The sequence below is a fragment of the Dendropsophus ebraccatus genome, chromosome 12 (genome assembly GCF_027789765.1).
Source record: "Dendropsophus ebraccatus isolate aDenEbr1 chromosome 12, aDenEbr1.pat, whole genome shotgun sequence".
Lineage (NCBI taxonomy): Eukaryota > Metazoa > Chordata > Amphibia > Anura > Hylidae > Dendropsophus > Dendropsophus ebraccatus.
Genome location: NC_091465.1, coordinates 24,795,120 through 24,818,677, shown reverse-complemented (window position 1 = coordinate 24,818,677; position 23,558 = coordinate 24,795,120). Strand labels below are relative to the sequence as shown.

The 23,558-nt window shown below is 43.0% G+C and overlaps 1 protein-coding gene across 1 annotated transcript in view; it reads left to right on the top strand.

The window, feature by feature from the left end:
• The window catches only part of ATAD3A (ATPase family AAA domain containing 3A), a 67,318-nt gene extending 43,993 nt beyond the window's left edge, over positions 1 to 23,325 (top strand). The window contains exons 15-16 of the mRNA XM_069947851.1: positions 3,617 to 3,725; positions 22,715 to 23,325. Of these exons, the coding sequence (XP_069803952.1) occupies positions 3,617 to 3,725; positions 22,715 to 22,894 (289 nt within the window). The 3' untranslated portion in view covers positions 22,895 to 23,325. The remainder of the gene's footprint in view (positions 1 to 3,616; positions 3,726 to 22,714) is intronic.
• Positions 23,326 to 23,558: the final 233 nt, after the last annotated feature.

The window sequence follows — 23,558 nt, the reverse complement described above, 5'->3', positions numbered from 1 at the left end:
TTGGCACCCTGAGAAGCATTGTGGGTGTGCTCCTCACAATAAATCAAGTATGAGCGAGATGGTAGAAATTTTACTTTGGACCAGTGTATAGATATGCTGGCTTTGATAAATTAGTGCTCCCCTGCCACGGGGCTCCTCTGCCACGGGGCTCCTCTGCCACGGGGCTCCTTCATAAAGGCTGTCAATGGAAGAACAATAATATTATGGCTCTTGGAATGCAGCGACAAAGCCCAGAATTTTTCTTTTTATTTATTTATATTTTGGTGACTCATGAAAAAAAATTGAACGTACCCTATGAATGATTTTAATATTTGAATAAGCCGTGTGCACATTATATTAGGAACAAAAACATCTATTATAGCAAAAATAAATCCCGGCTAATCTCCGTAATTGACTTTTGTAATGTGATTACTAGAGATGAGTGAATCTACAGTAAGATTCGCCGAGCCCTGATCTAATAAATCAGCCTTCGATGCATTTAGTCTGGCGAAGGTTGTTTGGCTTTCCAGGTGTCACGATCCAGGATCATATTCCAAGGGAATCCAAACACTTGAAAAGCAGAATGACATGTAGGAGACTGGATTAATCGATGGCCGATTCTTTTTGTAGGTTTGCTGGGCTCTTGTGGTTATATACCGTACTATTATATACTATGTGATAACTGGATCTGCTCAGCCACATTTCATGGCAATGACTGGATCCAATGGGGTTTATCAGTATGATATAGAGTGGAAAGGACCAAGGTATCTGACCTTCTCTCATTCTACATTTGAGCTTGCTATCCGCTCCTATCTATAGAAAAGGAGATAACAAGCTGATCAGTTGGGATCCTAACACCAGTACCCCCACCAATCTCGAGCAGTTCCTGGTGCTGTGGATTTCTGACTAGCAATACTTTATGATGGAGAGAGGGAGGATCCGGAACAACGGAGTGTGCCTGCAGGTGCGGCTGTGCCATCTTCTACTACTGCCCATACTCGGGAGACTACGGGAAGTAGCAGACTGTTCCCGGAGCGGTGGTAAATGGATAAGGATAAGATAAGACAAGGATAAAAAGCATCCAGTAAAGCTCCTTATAGATACATGCCACACCATACGGCTCACCATGCACAATGGTCTTTATCACTGTCATCGGATAGAGCATCTGGTATTGCCGTTTAAAGTGTCACTGTCGTGTTTTTTTGTTGTTGTTTTTTGCAGAAATTAATAGTACAGCCGATTTTAGGAAACTTTGTAATTGGGTTTATTAGGCAAATATGCCATTATCTGCATTCAAAAAGACTTTCCTCAGGTCCCCCCCCTCCCTCCTCTCTCTCATCCACTGCTCATTATCAGGAAATCTCAACTCTTTTACATCACTTGGGCCCTTTGTAACCTATGGAGAGGGGAGGGGGGAGGAGGGAGATTAGTCGAGCAGAGAACAAAGGATTACACAGTGGGACCTGTGTGAAAGCTGGTATTCAGAGGTCAGAGAGGTCAGTGCTGACTTCAGAGGAGATAGCCCGGTGATGTAGCTTTAAATTAACTCTTTGTTGTCCTGTTTTGGTGCCTCATCTCCCTCCACCCCACCCCTCTCCATAGAGAACCATGAAGACAGGGGGGAGAGATTCAAACTGCTTTTTCATGATAAAAATGCAGTTTTCGGCTAATAAACCTAATTACAAAGTTTCCTAAAATCACCTTTGATTTCTGCAAAGAAAATTTAAAGGACAGTGACACTTTAAAGATACACATACCAAACAAGACAGAAAGACAAAGAATGGCGCACCCACAATATAATAATGAATAAATCTAATATCTTTATTGTCAACACATAAACAAAACAGCAAATGGACATACACTTAAAAACACCTAAAAACCCAATCCGGGTAAACCATCACAGGGAATACTCGTTATAATATAAGTTTCCCTCTATCCGCAGCCCCAGTGGCAAATAAATATCAGGCCCTGTATCCTGTCTAAACAATAGAATCGGAGACCCTGACTATTCAAAGTGCATATATCCTAAAGTGCACGTGCTCACAAAGATAACATGAACTAATTCATAAACAAATGAACAATCATATATGAAATATCAAAATACTGAAAATCATGAAAATCCCCTCCCCACAAAGAAAGTGACCAAGTGCATAAACTATCCTATCATTTCAAAAAGTCAGGGTCAAAGCCATACAGAATAATCACATATCACCCAGGGCTCTGAGATGGGGCTCCAGCCTGTAACCCTACGCGTATCGTCACCTCACGTGACTTCGTCACGAAGTCACGTGAGGTGACGATACGCGTAGGGTTACAGGCTGGAGCCCCATCTCAGAGCCCTGGGTGATATGTGATTATTCTGTATGGCTTTGACCCTGACTTTTTGAAATGATAGGATAGTTTATGCACTTGGTCACTTTCTTTGTGGGGAGGGGATTTTCATGATTTTCAGTATTTTGATATTTCATATATGATTGTTCATTTGTTTATGAATTAGTTCATGTTATCTTTGTGAGCACGTGCACTTTAGGATATATGCACTTTGAATAGTCAGGGTCTCCGATTCTATTGTTTAGACAGGATACAGGGCCTGATATTTATTTGCCACTGGGGCTGCGGATAGAGGGAAACTTATATTATAACGAGTATTCCCTGTGATGGTTTACCCGGATTGGGTTTTTAGGTGTTTTTAAGTGTATGTCCATTTGCTGTTTTGTTTATGTGTTGACAATAAAGATATTAGATTTATTCATTATTATATTGTGGGTGCGCCATTCTTTGTCTTTCTGTCTTGTTTGGTATATGTTCTGGTTTAAGGACATTGGCAGCATCCCATTTAGAGACTTGTAGTAGCTCCCACCTTCTCTTTGTTTATAACTTTAAAGATACACAGCACCAGGAACAGTCGAGCACAAAGTTCAGGTGTGGCTGTGTCAGCCCCTTCTATCGCCCATGCTTATCAGAGTACGGGCAGTAGCAAACTGTCCTCTTGTATTACCAAACGCTGTACGCAATGATGTATATCTCTATCTTCAGCACTGTATATCGCTATATCTCTAGCACTGTGAGATGATTCACCCTGGAAGCAGCAAGGGATAGTGCAGCTCTGCTAATGTCCGTACACAGCTAGTGTGCATGGGTCCAGCATAGCAATGACTGCTTAGGATTCTCATAGGAAACCAAATACATTGATCAAATAAATCACAAAATAGAATTTTAAATTAAAAAAAAATTGTAAGGACAGCTACTGTACGTAAAATTCAGGATAGGCGTTTGCATGGTGTATTTTTTTGCCAGCCAGAGTCCCTTTTTAGATTTCCCTACCTTAGACGCATGGCTTACAGAGTTGATAACATAAGGACAAAGGGGGCTCCGTCAAACCCCCTGTAAATGCATGCTCATTGTCGGTTCTCTCGTCTTCCTCTTCAATTTCTGCCAACACATATGTCTGAATGGGTCTGTGACGTAAGTGTCTACCTAATGGAGAGCTTCATGTCATCAAACGGTAACCTCTCCCGCAATGTTTGGCTTGTACTGCGCATTATATAAGTGTCCTGCGCTGCATACCTTCCATCGTGCAGAGAAAAGTGCCCCATTAGTTCATGTCTTCACTGTCTGCTTTCATTATTTTCTTTAGGCGGCTGAAAATTGCACAGTTTGACTACGGGAAGAAGTGCTCCGAGCTGGCGAAACTTACCGAAGGCATGTCTGGCCGAGAGATCTCCAAGCTGGGCGTGGCCTGGCAGGTAGGTTTGGGGGGACATCTAGTCGACTGTTTTGGGGATTTGTGATTAGACACAATGTGATGTATTGATATATTGTATGATCACAAAAATTCATGTGCTGAGTGGAGAGGGGGTCATTAAAAGGGGTATTCCGATCTCTGCTTGTTCATCCCCCTAGCCATGCTCAATGGAGGTCCGACCACTGATCCCGATCATATCTGCGATAAATAGAGTACTCACCAGGCCACTTTCTCTATGCGGCTGCCAAACATCGCTGATGATTGTTTGTACTTCCTATCGGTGGTCGGACGCTTGGTTTTACAAGCTGAGGTGGGAGTACCCCTTTAAAAAGGTTTGCTTTGATTTCCTAACAATTGTCTACCATCTGGATCCTGACTAAAATACAAGCTGACACTACAGGAACCGCCCGCACAGCCGATCACTCACTGGTCGCCACAGTAAATATGAGTGGGGAGAAAGATGTGTTCTGCTCAAACATAACTTTTCATTTGTTGATGCTCATGGTGAAACTTAAAATTCCTTCCATACATGTTACTATCCTCCCACTTCTGAGTTTCTTCTGCTGAAGACACAAAAAAACGTGTATGAGCTTATCTCTCTGTCTCCCCCTCCCTTCTGAGACAGCTGATGTAAACAAGTCCCTATCTGCAACTGTAATGCTGGAAAGATTAATCACAGTGAGTTCATCAGCAACTTGACCTCAGATGAAACCTCACAGCATTACAAAGAAGCTACGGAGTTGCAGATAAAGCCTGCCAAAGACTTGTTTACATCAGCCGTCTCGGAAGGGAGGAGGAGGTGGGGGAGACAGAGAGAGAGGCTCATGCAGAGGTTTTTATGTTTTCAGCAGAAAGCAGCAGCTGAGAACTGGAGGAAGGAGCCTGAATAGATAATAAGCATAGAATTAATAGTTAGTATCACCAGCAGCAACATTTCAAAAATGATCAAGCCTATCTCTTCAGGCTTGTATATCAAAAATTATGTTTGGAATACCCCTTTAAGAGCTTCACTTCCCCAGCTGACAGCGATCTTTATCCAGCTTATCTGCATACTTCTTCTTTCTTATCCTACTGATCGTGGGAGTCTCGACATGCATAACCCGACCCATCAAATCTTTGCACATGTATGTGGGAGGTGTCACTTCCTTAAAGGAACACTTTAAGGAACTTTTTCAGTGCCTAAGTGGAATGCGACATATCTAAAGATGTACATAAATTCAGAGATGTGTATGTCAGCTGTTTGTCATGGTGCACATTGCTAAGCAACACAGGAACATATTCAGGCTGCTTCTTGGCAAACAGCCGCAACAAATCCCTTCTCCCTGATGAATAATTTTAATACAGTAATTTCCAGCTAGCCGTGTATCTGGGCTATTATTGATGCCAGGTTTGCAGGAATCCCAGAGCATCAGATTTCCAGATCACAGTAGACTATTTAAAGTGTTTCTGTCATTTCAAAGAAACATTTACTGCCGCTGCCACCTTTGGAAGTGTCCAGGAGGCGGGATGTTTAGGTGCATGGAGCTTTTCTGGCTCCTCCTCTCAGCTATGATTGACAGCCCAGGCAGTCGTTTCAATTTTATGTAAGAGCTGTCAATTTTATCTGAGAGGAGAGGCCACTAAATCCATGCACCTAAAGAGAAGAACCCACCTCCTGGACACTTCCCAACGCAGCTGGACTTATAAATATTAGTGCCCTGTTAATTTATTCACGTATTTCTAGGAGAAGGAAAAGAGGAGCATTTGCACGATACATAATTCAGAATTTTGCTTGTGTAACAATGTATCACAGTGCAGGAAGCCGTCCATGGACAGGTGTGGCGCTGTCTTTCAATCCATCCATTTAAAGGGAAGCCATCAGCAGGTTAGAAGTACTGGGAAAAAGCTTTTTGCTGGAGTACCCCTTTAAGACTTTAATCCATATGCTAATATGACTACGGCCACCTGTGCACCCATTCCCACCAACCCCCAGGGGCGGATTGGTGCACTGGCAACTGTAGTCATATTTGCATATTGATTAAACTCCTAACAGCACAGAAACAACGCTGAGGATTAAAGGGGTTTCCCATGAATGTTTTTCAACTGGTGCCAGAGATTTGTAATTTACCTCTGTAAAAAAAAAAAAAAATCTCAAGTCTTCTAGTACTTATCAGCTGCTGTATGTCCTGCTGGAAGTGGTGTATTCTTTCCAGTTTGGAGAGCAGGAGAAGTTTTCTATGGGGATTTGATTTTGCTGTGGACAGAGGTTGCAGCAGAGAGCACTGTGTCAGACTGGTAAGAATACACCACTTCCTGCAGGATATACAGCAGCTGATAAGTACTGGAAGACTTGAGGTTTTTTTTTAATTGAAGTAAATTACAGATTCCTGGCACTTTTTGACTCCAGTTGATTTAAAAGAATTTTTCCCCCTGCTGGAGTATCCCTTTAAGGTAAGAAACTTTAAACTCTGTGCCCTGTGCGTAATAGGGAGATTCTGCTAACAGTTTCCCTTTAAGCATTCATGGCTGCGTGTTTGGGCTGAATGGCTCCTAAATTGTCTGCCGCTATAACAATGCATTAACGTACAGGTTCTAGTCTTGTTATTTTTGTGCCCTTATACCTAATGGGATGTGACCCTCTTAAGGGGAAAGGGAGCGCCGTTTATCACAGTAATGTCTTTGAGGGATATATCCAGGGACACCAGGACCTTTTACCATCTGAATTCCGGAGGTGAGTAATGTTTTGCAGCGGTGGCGACTACCCCTGACGCGCTTCTCGTCGCCGAGCCTGTACAATAGGGCCGCGTATTTTGCTCTAATTAGAATCTATTTGCCGTCTGATCCTGGCTTTTCCCATTATTTCTACATGTTTTCATGTTCTTTGTAGAAAAATGCAGAACTAAATAATGGTATTAAAAAGGGAGAGGGGAGCGCAAAGCGATGCCGCGACGCCCGATTGAGCTCAGGCGGCTGAGCCTGTGTGACAAATTGCAGAAAATGACTGCAGAGCAGTGTTTCAAGACCATTATCTCCGCTGGGTGGATAACCATTTGCATTAGCGAGGGCCAGGGAGCAGGAGGCCTCGATGCTTCTGCATTGAGCGAAAGCGTTTACATTGACTCTCTCCCCACAGGCTGTCTTGCCTTTTGTAAGGATTTGCTTGATTGTGAGAAGCCTTCTTCTTCTTCTTCGTCATCGTCTTTTTTTTTTTTTTTTTATTTCCCATCCTCACATTGTAGGCTCTGCGGCAGATACACAGCCTGGTTCCTGGGTGCCACTGCAGAATGATACTGGGCAGATGCTGAATTGTAGAAGGGGGATCACCCATTAATGGGATTGGTGGATGTCTCCCGATTATATGGGGGATGGTAAGGTTTTGCAGATAGTGATCACAAGGGTGGGTGTTATCCGTGCCTTGAGCATCATCTTTTTGGTCCAATATTGTTTTGGTTATTAGGCGGTGTGATGCATTTCATAGCTGACATAGGGCGACATGTGCCGGTACCTCTCTTTGGGTAACTAAGGACAGGATCTTTACTGCCAGACCTCAACAAGCCATGCCATAAACATTTTCACCTCCTCCGTAAGGCAGGGTATGCTGTGAATCATAGGTATCAAACTTTAGACCCTCCAGCTGTTGCAAAACTATAATTCCTATCAAGTCTGGACAGCCAAAGCTTAAAGGGGTTATCCGAGTAACAAAAATAATATTCTAAACAATACTCCTTCCCAATAACACCCTATCTTGCATACAATCCCTCTTTTTTTTGTCATTCTCATTTTCTAATTTCTCATTTTCTCATATCTGCTCTGGATGTCTAAAATCTTCTACTCTGGGTCCACTCTGACTGCACTCGGCACCCTTTCCCCCCTCCCTTTGTAGTCACAGGACATGTGATCTCCGCTCTGAGGGCCAAGTTAGCTGTCTATTGACTTGGTAACTCAACCACCAGGAGACATCATCTGCATGCACCTGTGCAGCTTCTATAGACTTACATGTGTCCCTGAGCCTAGGTTTCTGTAATATAAAAATGAATAGTTTTATCTCTGGTTTTTGTCAGTGAATACAGGCATTTGTACCTGTCTTTGTGTCACAGCTCTGCATATTGTAAGTGTTAGGGTATGTGCACACTATGGAACCCGTGCAGATCACCAGTGGTGGATTCCGCAGCTTGCCCCCGCTCACAGCCTCATGCATGTCCGTTGGTCCCATATGCTTCATTCTATGGTTTGGCAGATTCGGCCGTCAGCCCAATGAATGAACCCTCTCAGCATATGGGACCAGTGGAGATGCACGCAGCTGTGAGCGGGGGCAGTTTGTGGAAACCGCCACGGGTGATCCGCGCGGATTCCATAGTGTGCACATACCCTTATACGTGTTCTTAGAGTCTGGATGGAACTAGAATATTTTCATTCACAGTCAGCAAGCAGAGATCTAAACCTACACTAGACAGGAGATGGCTCAAAATATCAGGGGGACTTGATGAGTAAGACCAGATAGCATGTCATTTTTTCTCTCTTAGATGGATAACCCCTTTAAGCTGAAGGCATGATGGGAATGGTAGTTTTGCAACAGCTGGAGGGCCGTGAGTTTGACCCCCTTGCTGTAAATGATTCATTGGTGGGGATCCTATATATGAGACCCTCATCTGTTTGGAGGAGAGAGATCCCACAACTCTGAGTTTGCTTTACAAGGAAGGTGGTAAAGAAAAGCACACTTCTCTGTTACGTCCTTACAGAGTGCTGCAATTCTGAACCACCAGCCATCATCTGCCATGTATGGGGGTTTCTTGACTGAATATGTAGGGGGGATGATAGAAGAATCGGGCATATATAATAAAAAAAATATAATAGTATCAAAATGAAGGTCTGGAGAAGTGCAATTAACGCGAAACAGCTGTCACTTAAGAAGCATGCAGACACACCGGCGTCCTACCTGCTGATTTTAAGTGTTCATATGGAATAAAGAGCACAATTTTTTGTAGATACAAAGTGAGTGTCTCTATTTTCTTCATTTTGATACTGTAAGGCAAGACTGTGGATTTCATACGCTGAGCGCACCACATGCACTTACGCTGTTCCAGGAAAACCTGCTAAGCTGAAATCCCTCACATGTTTGTGAGAGTGGATCTCCTAGAAGGTTAACACTTGCTGTGCCAGTTTACTCTTTGTTGGTGTTTGGATAAAGTATAATATATGATTATTATAATATGCCGGATTATTTTCTTTCCAACGGAGCAAAGCAGGTGCCGAGTTAGCAGCTTATTGTCTTCTCTCAGAATGCATGCACAGCAGAGTCGAGCATGCATATGTATGGGGGGGTAACCTTGGTGGAATAAAGAAAAGCTGCCTTACAGTTAGCATTTACGTTCATTTCAAAGTAAAATAATCAAATTTGTTCAGAATTTCCCATCCAAATTAGAATTTTTGGGGGTCTTTCGTCAGGCAAATTGGTGACACTTTGTGCAGTGAACGCTAGAGCATACCTTGTTACCCCTAGATGACATTCACTGTTGTAGGTGCGGTGTGTGACTACTTCAATGCCATGCTCTATGCAACTCACTACATTTGCTTGGCAGGATGCTTTCCAAGGTGTATGGTGCATACTTCACTGGTCAGTCTAAGGGTAATGGGCACACTACAGAAATCTTGCCGCGGATTCCACCACTCGTCCCCGCATGCTCATGCTTAAAACTCCACCCGTCCCAAAGACTCCATTTTGGACAAGTCAATTTTTTGGGCGGACGGCGGAATCTGTAACCACACAATGGAGTCTATGGGACGGGCGGAGAGTAAAGTGGGAGCGTGCAGGGACGAGCAGCGGAATCTGCTGCAAATTCTCTGTTAGAATTCCTTAGCGTGGACATACTCTACAGGAGCAGGGATAATGTTGATTCTGAATTTGCGACCAATTTGAGCAAATTGGACCTGAAACGAATTTCGGGATCTTTAGTGTTGGATGGATTTCGGGTCAAGGCTGATTGTAGACCCAAACTCCTCATACCTCATGTGTATGCAGCTCGCTGTGTGCACAGGGATCGTGGCATGCCGCACTGCAAAACTATGTAAAACACAAGTGTCAAACTGGCGGCCTTCCAGCTGTTGCAAAACTACAATTCCCATCATGCCTGGACAGCCAAAGCTTCGCTTTGGCTGTCCAGGCATGATGGGAATTGTAGTTTTGCAAAAACTAGACGCCCACCAGCTTGACCCCCCTGGTGTAAAATATCATTGCAGTTTAAGGCTATGTTCACACAGCGTAAAAGTACGGCCGTTGTTGCCACCGGCAAACAACGGCTGTACTTTGTGCGGGTGGAGCGCTGCATGCACATTTTATGGGATCCCGGCCGGAGCGTATACACATAGTATACGCTCTGGACGGGATCTCATACGGCGCCGCAAAGAACTGACATGTCAGTTTCCTGCGGCCGCAATTCAGTGAATTGCGGCTGCAGAAAGACCTGTCAGTGCACACGATGAAGCGAGCGGCTCCGGCCGCTTGCTTCATTGTGTGCTATGAGAGTTCTGATGTGGGCACGTGCTGATGCTCCCGCATCAGAACACTGCGGCCCGAAAGATCACCCAGTCAGTACTGCATTACCAGCCGGGATGATCTTCGCAGAGACTGGCTGTTCCGTGACCTGGCCGGGTCACAGAACGGCCGGTCTCATACGCCGTGTTAACATAGCCTAACTCTGTAAAATACGCTAAAAAACAGGCCCATACCAGTACCTTCCTCCTCCTCCTCCTCCCAATCTGACAATAATGTCTACTAGATGTTTTTTAAGGTGGCATAAGGAAAGGAATCTATTGCAATATCTCTGATTCAAGAGCATAAAAGGTTCAGGGTGCGACGCCTGCGGGTAATAGATGACACCAATCTATATCACATTGCAGAATTACATCCAAGCCTGCGAGAACATAGATGCGCGGCGTCTTAAATGGATGCCATTACACTCGTGCCACTAAACGCTGCATTATTTAGTAGCTCTTAAAGGAATTGAGGAGCACATGGTCACCTGGGCCTCCAGCAGCGCGAGGAATCTGTCCCCATAAACACATGAACTGTGTCACTGTATCCGCCCGCCCCTTCCTCCAGTCCTCCGCTGAGAGGGTAACCTTGTTAAAGGGTATCTCTCCTTCCAGCTTGGCTCAAGACTTGCTTTGTCAGCCAAGTCTGCGGAAATGGGTTAACGTGTCCGCAGGGGGAGATAAAAAGTATGAATATGAATGAGGCGGGATGCTGGTTTTTAGTACGCCAGCAGCTCTCAGCAGGGACAGCCGCTCGCTCCCCTCTCCCTCTCTTCCTCCGTCATCTTTTCTCATCCCTCTTCCCGTTTTCCCCCCCTTCACCTCCCCTGACAGGCAGGGACCCCGCAGCTCGGCTATTTTTAGAAAGTCATTCAGAAAAGCAGCCAAGCGCAAAGCATCGCAGTATACGGCGGCGAGATGCAGAGGTTTGTCGATGACTTATAGGGATGAACACTTTATAGGTATTAATGCAGCCAGACACTGCAGCACCTCCAATAAATTGAAGCATTAACCCCTTTGTTAATATAGGAGGGGGGTGGGGACGTCCTAATCTGTTTCACCACCCCCCACCCTTCCTTTATATCACTAGACCTTGCCCTGTCTTTGCTGACATGGTAAATTTCAAGGGCACGGTGCTGTGAGGATAAGAACAACCTTGACAAGCCTTCATACGTAATAGACTCGATGGAACCGAGCAACACGTCAAATCCTATAGAGCTATCGACGCCCGTCTTTATTGTGTAGCTTCTCCTCTACTACGTCTTTGCGGCTAATTTTTTATTATTATTAATTGCATCGTCTTGTCTTTTTTTTTTTTTGTTTGTTTTGTTTTTAACATTTGGGACTGTTCACATTAGGATTTTAATGCACGCTTAGATTACACATAAAACATATATACAAGATAAGCATCATTGTTGATGTATACTTCTACATAGCTATATATTTATAACAGCTGACTGATATGCCGACGTATAACACAGAGTACTCTAGCGGATCTATCCGTTTAAAACAACCTTTACCTAATTTAAAGTCACTACATCTATCAGCATATACTGGGGTATATATGGAAGCGGTGTAGAGATGGACATCATGCTTAAAAAAAAAACACTGCTACGGGACCCTCGTCGGGCTCCGGGATCTCCTTCACAGCTGATGTCACTACCCTGCTCAGCCAGTCGGTGACTGAAATGGGACACCACCACAGTTGCTGATTGGCTGAGCGGGCAATCCATCAGCTGGATCAGGCATTTTCCCCTGCGTCAAGACATCATCGAAACTGTGGGGAAAATGCCTTCCGGCAGGGGTCTTGGGTCATGTGATGCGGGTGCACGGGGAGAGGCAAGTAATGATTGTATATTATGTTCCCCCTGCTGGCTGACAACTTTTTTTTAAATCTCCTTTAAAGTGACACTCACCCCCTTTGTGCATTCTGACATCTCTACACAGGTGTAAAGGATAAATTTAGCGGTTTTCATACCTTATTTTATATCATACGTCATGGTGTTTGTTCAAGTAAAAAGTCATCTTTTATCAACTGCAGATTATGTTAAGTGAGCGGGGCTTTGTGGCATTAACGCCACTTAGCCCCGCCCACAACGCCACCGTTGGCCCCACCCCCTCAACAGCCATTGGAACAGGCTGGCATAAAGGTCTAGGCCCCACCCCCTCTAGGTCGGCCCACCAATGGCTGCCAAGGGGCGAATGGTGGCGTTGTGGGCGGGGCTAAGTGGCACCATGACGTATGATATAAAATAAGGTGTGAAAACCGCTAAATTTACCCTTTACACCTGTGTAGAGATGTCAGAATGCAAAAAGGGGGTGAGTGTCACTTAAGTCTCCAAGGAAGAGATATAGAGATTATATATATATATATATATATATATATATATATATATATATATATATATAATGTGAATGTGTGTGTGTGTGTGTTTGTATGTATGGTATATACATTTTTAGCCTACATTCAGTATTTTTCAGCGAGTGCCAACCAGTCAGCTCGCTTCTCCCACGTCCTCCGCTCGTTGCCTGTGCTATTACACACACAGACAGTGTGTGGGGAGGAGCCAGGCAGCCCATTGAAGTTGACGAGGGGTCTGGTGCTGCTGCCATTGCTATTACATGTAGTGATGTGCAGCAGATCATAATCGTGATCTTTTGGCATGTTAAAAGACCATGATCAGGCGACATCATGCCTGTCGGCAGATTTATTAAAGGGTCAAAAGCCCTTGGGGTGCGTTCATACGTACAGGATCTGCAGCAGATTTGAAGTTGCAGATTCAATGCAAAGTAACTCTGCGCCATCAAATCTGCTGCAGATCCTGTACGTGTGAACGCACCCTTAATAAATCTACCAAAAGGAACAGTGGTGGGGAGGTAACTGATGTGCGATATGCCAATTCCTCTCTTTTGGGGGATTTATCAGACCCTGGGCCGGGGAGCAGTTGCCCATAGCAACCTATCAGATCCCAGCTTTTGTTTTTAAAATAAGGCTTCTAAAAAAAAATGGAAGCTGGAATCTGATTGGTTGCTATGGGCAACTGCTCCTCTGCACCAGGTTTGATAATGTGCCCCCATAGTTATATCAGGCTAGACATCTCAGTATGTTTTTCAAGCATTCAAATGTCTACACTTGATGAACAGAAAATCATGGAGTGAACAGCCCCTTAGTTTGTCTGGTCACCTAAACTAAAATGAAGTCATTGAGGAGTCCAATTAAATAATGAAAGGGATTTTCGAGATGGGAGTGGGGATATATAGTTACAAGCTCGGAGAAATGGTTGTGAAGGTCTGCAGTGCCTTTAAATGTTATAGATAACACACGTTTGCTCAGTTTAGTTGAGTGTGCATTTGTTCGGAGTAGAGAAAAGGGGATATGTCACAACCAGACACCTGGAAACGGTTTATCTCCCAAAAGAACAAAGGATCAGGCATGATGACATCTAGGGTGCCCAATCCTTCTCTTCTGTCTATAGGAAATGTGGCGGCCATTAAAGCTAATTGCACTGCTGTTTTAGGGTAAATTCACACGGGCGTCTCGCACAAGAAATACGCAGCTAATCCGCAATACACATATTCTTCTTATTATTATTAATACGTGTATTGCGGATTAGCTGCGGATTTCTTATGCAAGACGCCCGTGTGAATTTACCCTAAGAGTACTGAAAGCCGAAAACTGTTGCTTGTTCCTAACAAGTGGTATTAGTTGACTTTCTACCTTGATGGCTCCTCAGGTTGCTTGCATTTTAATTCAGGTAAAGGGGAACTCCGGCCAAAAAATGTGTTTCTTTCAGATCAACTGGTATCAGAAAGTTATATAGATTTGTAATTTACGTCTATTTAAAAAAAAATCTGAAATCTTCCAGTACTTATCAGCTGCTGGATGCCCTGCAGGAAGTGGTGTATTTGGACGTCCAAAACAGTAGCACATTCTCATAGAAAACCTCTTAGGCAGAGGATAGAGGTGGCAGCGGAGAGCACTGTGTCAGACTGGATAGAATACACCACTTCCTGCAGAACATACAGCAACTAATAAGTACTGGAATTAAGTTACAAATCTGTATAACTTTTAGACACCTGTTGATTTGAAAGGGAAAAAAAAATCATCAGAGTTCCCCTTTAATAATGAATCACGTTGTTAACCATTGAGCTACCACTGGCTGGCAGTATACTGATGGTCTAGGTAAGTTGGCAGTAGACTGTACCCTTCATAGGGGCAGCAGCCAATGCAGTTCCAATTGGCTTACACATAAATTGATGGTAATTTAGAGAGGAGGACGCCTGATACCTGGCGGGTACACATGCACACCATATCCAATGTTTAGTGCTTTTCTATATCTGTAGCTCATCCTATAATAGCTGGCGCTATCCGCTAACCCGTAAGGCGATGCTTTCTTGGAGCGGCGTCAGACTAAAGCTTGGCGTTATAATGGCCGCCAGCTGTTTTAAAGATTCTTTTAGATATTAAATGAAAACCTGCAGTTATGTCTATATCATGGATGCCTTCAGCTCTTCTTGTCATTTGTAAATGTTTAATGGCAATTAATTTTTAAACACTCGATTAATAATTAAGATTCAAAACTCTGTTTATATAGAGACGGCGCCGCCTGCTGCGCCGCTTCCTTGGGGTTCATTGTTTTGTTATTGTTAAGGAATAAAAACTGGTTTGCTTGCGCTAGATTTTCTTAATGCCTGGACCTATTACTTTTAGTAAGGGGGTGCTGCTAGTTTGTGAGCTTAGAAAGTTGAAGTTTGATACTACAAATAAATGTAGATTCCCAGGGTTAGAAAAACATGGCTGCTTTCTTCCAGTACTCAATCTTTCTACAGGTAGTGTGTGGTATTGCAGCTCATGTCTTTCTGGAGACTAGCTGCACCACAAGACGCAACCTATACATTGTTTTTGTAATCGTTTACATCCTCTTTAAAAGAGAGTTGTCCAGGATTAGAAAAAAATAGCTTATTTCTTCCTGAAACAGCGCCACTCGTGTTCAGTTTGTGTGCGGTATTGCAAATCAATTAGAGTATGTTCACACTGAGTAAAATCGGCGGAATTCCATGGGGGAGCTCTCCACCATGGAATCATTCCTGCCTCAGTGTCCTACAGTGTCTGTATGGGAGGGCTCATGCGCCTCCTCTCCAGCTGCTCTCCGTGCAAAAATTGACCTGTCAATTCTTTGCGCAGAGCTCTCCACAGCGGAAGAGCCCAATAGCCCAAACCCACCCAGTGCTCCCCCCCCCCCCTCCCCCCGGGTGCGCCAAAAGCCTCATTAGCATAGGGAATAAACTTTTAATCTGACAGAAACTGTGCCAAGGGGGAAGGCACGAAACCTCCAAATTTCTGCCATGCGAAAGTGGCAGATTTTTCCGCAAAGGCTCATTATGCCCAAAATTGTGACTTTTCCTTGTTTATCCCGAAATACATCCCAAATTAAAATAGCTGCTTGTCAGGGCTATGATGTTTACTACTGCTCGAAAAAAAAACGCTAAAACTATGGCCAAGCAAACAATCTCAAAAATAGTGGAAAAAATGGTCAAAAAGAAAAATAAGATTCTGAAAGTTTGATAATTTTTTTTTTGGCTGATAAGTTAGCTTGTTTTTTTTTAATTATAGGTCACAAAAAAGGTGTGGCCATAGTCTCAGACTACACTTGGTTGGTTTGTAGTCTGTAACCAAGGAGATGAAAAGGTCTGCCTAGCAACTGTAGACCCAGAATGGGAGATTTTTAAAACTATTTGTTCCAATTAGAGATGAGCGAACCTGGAGCATGCTCGAGTCCATCCGAACCCGAACTTTCGGCATTTGATTAGCTGGGGCTGCTGAACTTGGATAAAGCCCTAAGGCTATGTAGAAATCATGGATATAGTCATTGGCTGTATCCATGTTTTCCAGACAACCTTAGAGCTTTATCCAAGTTCAGCAGCCCCAGCTAATCAAATACCGAACATTCGGGTTAGGATCGACTCGAACCCGAACCTGGTTCACTCATGTCTAGTTCCAATGAATACAATGTCTTCTATCTAAAGCTTTATGCAGGCAGCTAGACAACATTAGTCAGACTTGGAATTAGACTAGCATATGTTCCCAACCAATAGTGACGTTGTCCTGTTTCTTTAGCACTAGTCCTAGTGATTGTTTGTCAATCTGCATGAAACCTTGTCCGCCACGTCAGTAGTCTCAACCAGATCTGGTAGCAACCTATGGCTCATTACTAGAGGTAACTAGGCGGTGGAGTCCACGTTCTGTGCCAGTGACCTCTGGATACGCCGCTCTCCGCCCGGTGTTAGGTTCTCTTAGGTTCCTTGAATGCATCTCCTCGTTCCTATGACCTTCAGCTGGAGATGAGAGGAGGGAGAACTCTCCCATTCCAGTTAATCTACATTACACAGCCGCTGCTCTGGAAAATCCCTCAAGAAAGCAGTTTGCGGGGAGGATGGGCCTTTCACCTGCCAGCTGCTGAAGTCAAACTGCTTACACTGAATTGCTGTCGAATGTGAATACTCCAACTTCCCCGGCATTCATGAATAGAAATGGGACTTCATTAGCTCGAGCATGTGTTCACTTTTACTGCCTGCACAGCTCATCTTTCCGTCATTAACCCATTCAGGATCCATCTTGGTTTGGAATGGATCCCGGATGACACATCCGTCAATTGGTGCTAGAAGAGGCTTTAACATGGGCCATTTTATTCAGCTTTTTAAGACAAAGCAATGAATAGATATATAGAAAAGATGTATGTGGTGGTGGTGTGTTTTTGTTTTGTTTTTTATATAAATCCCCTCCTACTTTTTGGTTTTAAAAACTGCATAAAAAAAAAATCAAAATGGCACCCCTTCACCCATGTGGCTGGACAATGGACTCTCTTATCTCCTTGTTTAACTCTTACAAGGTCATGGCTTTTCTTGCCCAAAAAGTTCCTGAACCAGGTGCATCAGTAGTCTAAAGGCAGTGTTACACAGACCAACTCTCGCTGTAAGGTCAACTAGATTGGCACTCTCTTACCAAGCCTATCTATCGTCATGGAACCCTTTGCTTTAATCCACCGTCGGCCGTGCATCTTTTACTACATAGACAGAAGTGTGGCCAATGGAGCGTTATTTTTGACGTGTTGAAAGACAATGATCAGCCGATCGTCTGCTGTTCACTCGTTCTATTACATGGGGCGATATCTGCTGAATTTGTCAGATAATGTCTTGGTGTTATAGGGCCTTAAATGTTTAACCGAAGTATCGGACAGGATTAGTAAGATCACCTTAGTGTCCTCAAAAAAAGAGAATAGATACTCAGAGAGATATTTTTAAAAGCATCATTATGAGAAGTACATAACATGGAGATAAAAGGGTTTGGAACCAAAGAAAAACCAATGTGGATAAATAAAAATGTAAATGGGGCAATAAATAAAAATGTAAATGGGGCAATAAATAAAAATGAAAGCATTTGAAGTCCTAAAAAAGGCCGTAAAAAAAGGCACTAAAAGCTATAAGGAAATAAAAGTAAATTTCGGGAAAAAAGCCGAGGTTCATTGCCAAAGAGAGTAAAACTAACCCTAAAATGTTCTTTATTCCAGTATATGGTAAAAAGGTTAAAACTTGAAGGTGTTGTCCCTTTAAAAAGTAACGAGGGAGGAATGATAGACGGTGGGGAAATCGAAGTGTGAAGAAAAAAGGTGAACGCTCCCTTAAAATGGTCACCATTAAATGGATTAAAATGGACAAATCACCAGGATTAGATCGTATACACCCCTGTGTTCTAAGGGAGTTAAAGTGTCACTGTCGTGTGTTTTTGTTTGTTTGTTTTTCAGAAATCAATAGTCCAAGCGATTTTAAGAAACTTTGTAATTGGGTTTGTTTGGCAAATATGCCATTATCTGCATTCACAAAGACTTTCCCCAGGTCCCCCCCTCCTCTCTCTTATTCACTGCTCATTATCAGGAAATCTTGACTCCTTTACATCAGTCGAGCCCTGTGTAACCTATGGAGAGGGGAGCGAGGAGGAAGGAGATTAGTTGCCAACAGAGAACAAAGGATTACACAGCGGGACCTCTGTGAAAGCCGGTATTCAGAGGTCAGAGAGGTCAGTGCTGACTTGAGAGGAGATAGTCCGGTGATGTAGCTGTAAATTAACTCTTTGTTGTCCTGTTTTGGTGCCTCATCTCCCTCCACTCTCCATAGAAAATCATAACGGCAGGGGGGAGAGATTCAAACTGCTTTTTCATGATAAAAATGCATTTTTCTGCTAATAAACCCAATCACAAAGTTTCTTAAAATCGCCTGTACTATTGATTTCTGCAAAAAAAAAAAAAAAAAAGTAAATGACAGTGACACTTTAAGTACAGGAATAGTTCTGAAACATGTTCTTTTATTCTAATCTCTGATTATTATTATTTTTGTTTTGTTTTGTTTAATAATGTTTAGTACATTATTTTGGGGCTACCATCTTGCCTGAGCTATTTTACCAGCAATACGCTTTAAAGCAAGCACCATGGACTATAAGACACAATATTCAGGACGTGTCCCATTCAGATATGATAGAGCTTCTGGTGATGCTCAGTGACCTTTATAGAGGTCATTCTGTTCTCTATATACTGGTGTCACCTGTCTGTTTTGAAAAGGAGGACACCGTTGGAAAGTGATCACTACAGAACAAAAAGTCTCAGCCTAATTTTAGACTTATTGGCCAGAAAGGGAAACTACAAGATTTGAGGATAATTTTTAATATATAGAGAGTAAAATGTAAAATTAGAAAAAAACATCACTGAAAATACTTGAAAAATATAATTTAATATAAAAATTTGATTTAATCCCTCAGGGTGCGTTGACATGTTCAGGATCTGCAGATTTGATGCTGTGTTCAGTCATTTAGTTACATTGATATCTGCAGCTTCGAATCTACTGCTGATCCTGTACGTGTGAACATGCCCTTAAAGGTATTCTGTCATCAAGAAATGATTAATTGCTTAAATAATGTTTTTACGTTAAACATTTTTAAAGGAGAAGTCCGCTGATTTTTAAAACTTGCCAACAGGCAGGGGGAACATAATAAGTGTTACTTACCTCCCCGTGCCCCTGATATGCCGCATCACAGGCCCCAGGATTCCATCCAAAACTCATTTTCTCCCCTGAGTACCGATTAGCCAGTCAGTGACTGCAGCAGTGTCCCTCCCTAGTCACTGATTGGCTGAGAGGCAATCCATCAGCTGGTTTGTGACGTCGCTGGAGCCCACGAGTGTTCTGGAGAGACAAGCCAGTGCTTCGGGGGCACGGGGAGAGGTAAGTTAAAGGGCAACTTATGCAAAATTTTCTAATCAACTAGCTTCAGAAAGTGCCAGAGATTTGTAATTTACTACTATAAAAAATGACAAATCTTCCAGTACTTATCAACTGCTGTATGTCCTACATGTCTATATGATACAGCAGCATGATACGTATAAAAGATTTGAGATTTCTTTAATAGTAGTAAATTACAAATCTCTAGCACTTTCTAACACCCGTTGATTTGTAAGAAAAAACTTTTTAGCTGGAGTTGCCCTTTTAAGCTTGTTTATTATGTTCCTCCCTGCCTGCTGGAAAATATTAAATATTGCCAGACTTGGTGACATTTTTTCTAATTTTCAATTTTTCTATCTATACTGTATCATAATAGCAGTTTTCATTCTCACCACTGGGTCTAGAAGTAAGCTGACACTTCCTGCTGTGTCTGTGGTGATAAGAGGAGGCTGCTGTAAAGTGATCTGTCCAGCGTTGCAACGTCATGTGACACCAGTAGATAGAGAAGACAATAGCAGCTCCATGTGAAATGACCTCTTCAAAGGTCACATTGCACACTCAGTGATGTTTTACACTCATCTTAAGGGGACAGACTGTCTTATGCTGTCTATATCCATGAGTCTTGCTGTAAGACATGTCACTAAATCCTTTTTAAAACACATCAATTAAGATGGCAGCTTCCATAACATACCGTACAAAAAGTGAAATAAAAAAATTACAGTCAGAAAATAGAAACATTAGAATAAAAGAATAAGTTTTAGTATCTGACTCTAATCAGTAAAAGTAAATCTAGTTGACACATTCCCTTTAAGGCGCCATGATGTACGGGTAAAAAGTCAGAAGTCATAATGCCGCCAAGGAGGTATAGAGAGAGCTCACGATGTGAGCGCTCTTTGTACATAATGTCTCAGCTATCAGCAGCCTGGGGGCCTAGCTAATAGTCTGCACGGACCGGTCATCTGTGCTGGTTTTTAACCATTTAAATGGACTCTTTGGTGGCACAGTGGCCCAGCTAGGCTCCCTGCTGTATGATCGTGAGGAGCCGATCCGTTCTAAAGGCAGCCTGAGGCCGTCTGTATTCAGCGATTGCTACAGGCTGCCTTCAGCAGACATTCCCTTTAACTAGTTACCAGTGTCAGACAGCTGCTGCCAAGGCAGATAAGATCATGGAATGCTTCATAAGCTGCCTTCCTCTGGATCAACAGTCTATGGCTATAGACTGAACTTGTTTGTGTTATTTTCAGTCTTACCCAATGTTACGGTGTTGCAGAACGAACAATGACACTTGTCACACCGGTGCCCTACACTGGATACGAAACACCTATTTTCAGCTTGGAAAGACGTGTCACTTCTCTTCTATATCACGCGTGACCTGCAGCTGAATGCAGACAGCCAGCATGAGCCCCCCCCCCCTTGTCCTTGCACCATTGACATTAGGAGAATAGAGACACTAAGATGTATTCACAAAAAGTATCCCGTGGAGAAGAGTGGAAGTGTCAGCAAAACCTGTCAGGGAATCGGTAGATGTCGATGTGACAAGTTTGTCATTTTCGTGATTTGCTCTATGTAAGAGAAATGCATTAGCCTATTTGGGGGGGTCTGATGCAGTCATGGAGGTAGTCACTTAGAAAAGATGGACGCCATTAACATCTATGAGGGCTGACAGCTCCCCTGATTTGTCTGCTCTAGTAAATGCAAGAGTTCTTCATGAGATTACATACTGCATCTCATCATTGTGCTGTTCCTCTGTTATTCCTCCAGGAAATGTGGAAATAAAGTGTCCACTGGGTGGCGCTATTCTACTTATAATAGGGTGTGTATATGTATGTGTGTGTGTATGTGTATATATATATATATATATATATATATATATATATATATATATGGATTATGAAATGGGGGAGAGTTATCAAACATGGTGTAAAGTGAAACTGGCTCAGTTGCCCCTAGCAACCAATCAGATTCCACCTTTCTTTCCTCACAGACTCGTTGGAAAATGAAAGGTGGAATCTGATTGGTTGCTAGGGGCAACTGAGCCACTTTCACTTTATACCATGTTTGATAAATCTCTTCATAACCCTATTATACATACTGACCACCCTGTATGTGTATATATACATACATACATACAGTGTGTGTGTGTGTGTGTGTATATGTATATATATATATATGTATGTATATATATATATATATATATATATATATATATATATATATATATATATATACACACACACACATGTTGGGGAATTTTGTCGATATATTCCTGTCTCTGATCCGTAGTGGGTCTGGCTGCGGAGGGTGGGGCTGTACGCTGACACTTTTACTTCCATGGTAGATGATGGCGTTTGACCTAGAATGATTCATGGGGGGGAGGGGGGTGTAGGAGCGGCAGCGGTGAATCCTCTTGTGACACAATCATTTACATGATGAAGTGAGGAGAAATTTGTACAAGTGATTTCTCTTGGATTTCTCGCACCGAATGTTATTTCAGCAAATGTGCTGCAGTTAGATACAGATTATAGGGCCGTATGTCTGGTGTCTGCTCTTCACAGCCAGAGGGAAATGAGATGTTGCATCCCTGGTATTAAAGGGGTTGTCCATTTTGTAAAAACGCCAGGGGTTCCATAGCAAAGCCCCTACTTCATCATAACCACCATCAGTAGCAAATTCACAACATGGGAAAGCTTATGACTATCCGGAGCACCCTAATGCACAGATATACTGCACACAGAGCCATGATGCATTAGTTAAATAGGGGGTTCACTGCTCGGGGCAGTTATTTTTTGGAGCTGGAGGAGAGAGAAGTTACTAAAAGTGTCTCTCACTGTGGAGGACTTATCCTGTCCACATAGACAACTTTGATCTGAATGGGCACCCTATAATGCTTATTATCAAGGGATTGTCCAAAGTAATATGTGTTAATCGATCTGGGTGCCTGCTGATCATTAGATCAAACTGGGAGAAGCACACAGCTGTGCGCTTCTTTCTATGGAGTCTCCTACAGTAAACACACAGCTACATGCATTTGTTGACTCTATCATTAGATCAGTGGGGGTCTCGGTACTGCAACCCTAGACACATTTATTGTCTCCCTGTATGATAAGCCCCCTGTTTTTTTAGAAGCTGTGGAAGTTGTTTAGTGCTCTAAGATGTTTATTGTCGACGTGCTTTCCTTCTGGTTGTAAAGCTTTATTATTGTATGTATTCCAGGCAGCAGCATACGCTTCAGAAGATGGTGTGTTGACAGAAGCCATGATTGATGCCCGCGTGGCCGATGCTATCCGGCAGCACCAACAGAAGATGGAATGGCTGAAAGCCGAAGGCAAGGAAGACGGCAAAGAGCCTGGGAAAAACCCTCTGCTTCCTCATCTAGAGGGATCCCCTGTATGAGAAGCCGGGGAAGTCTAGGTGACCGCCGAAGCACCTTAACCATGCGACAAGTGAGATTAGCCATCAGCTGCACATGACGCGTCAGCCCTGTGCCTTCTCGACATCCGTAAGCACTGAGCAGAACAATGGCTGCCTCCTAGTCCGGGGGGTTACAGGAAGCAGAGGCCGCAGCTCTTCAATTCAGGAAACGCCCCATCATCTTCACCATTCATTCCCTAATGGACTTGTGTCTTATTTTTTTTTTTTTTTTATTCATGTTTTAGGGCGCCCAGAACTATTAATGTTTTCTAGATAGGTACAACATTGGCTTTAAACCTGAATGAAGCCGCAGCCGTAAAGTGATCTCGGGGTGAATGTAGAGGAATATGTCATTGTTAAAGAACGTCCATTTACATATACATATATATATATATAAAGAAGATGAACTCTGACCTTGTGTGGGGTGTGTATGTACGTTCTGGTGAGCAGGATGGAAAGGTGCATTTAAAGGGGGATTCCACACTTTTTTAAAAAAAAATTTTACTTTAGCTTGCTAAACTGATTACTTGTATTGGCAAAACTTTATCGTTTGTTTTCTGAATTCTATTCTCAAGAGGGTTTTTATAGAAGAAGTTCCTCCTAGTCATGTGCTTGAATTTATAAGTGCAAACAATCTGCGCCTCAA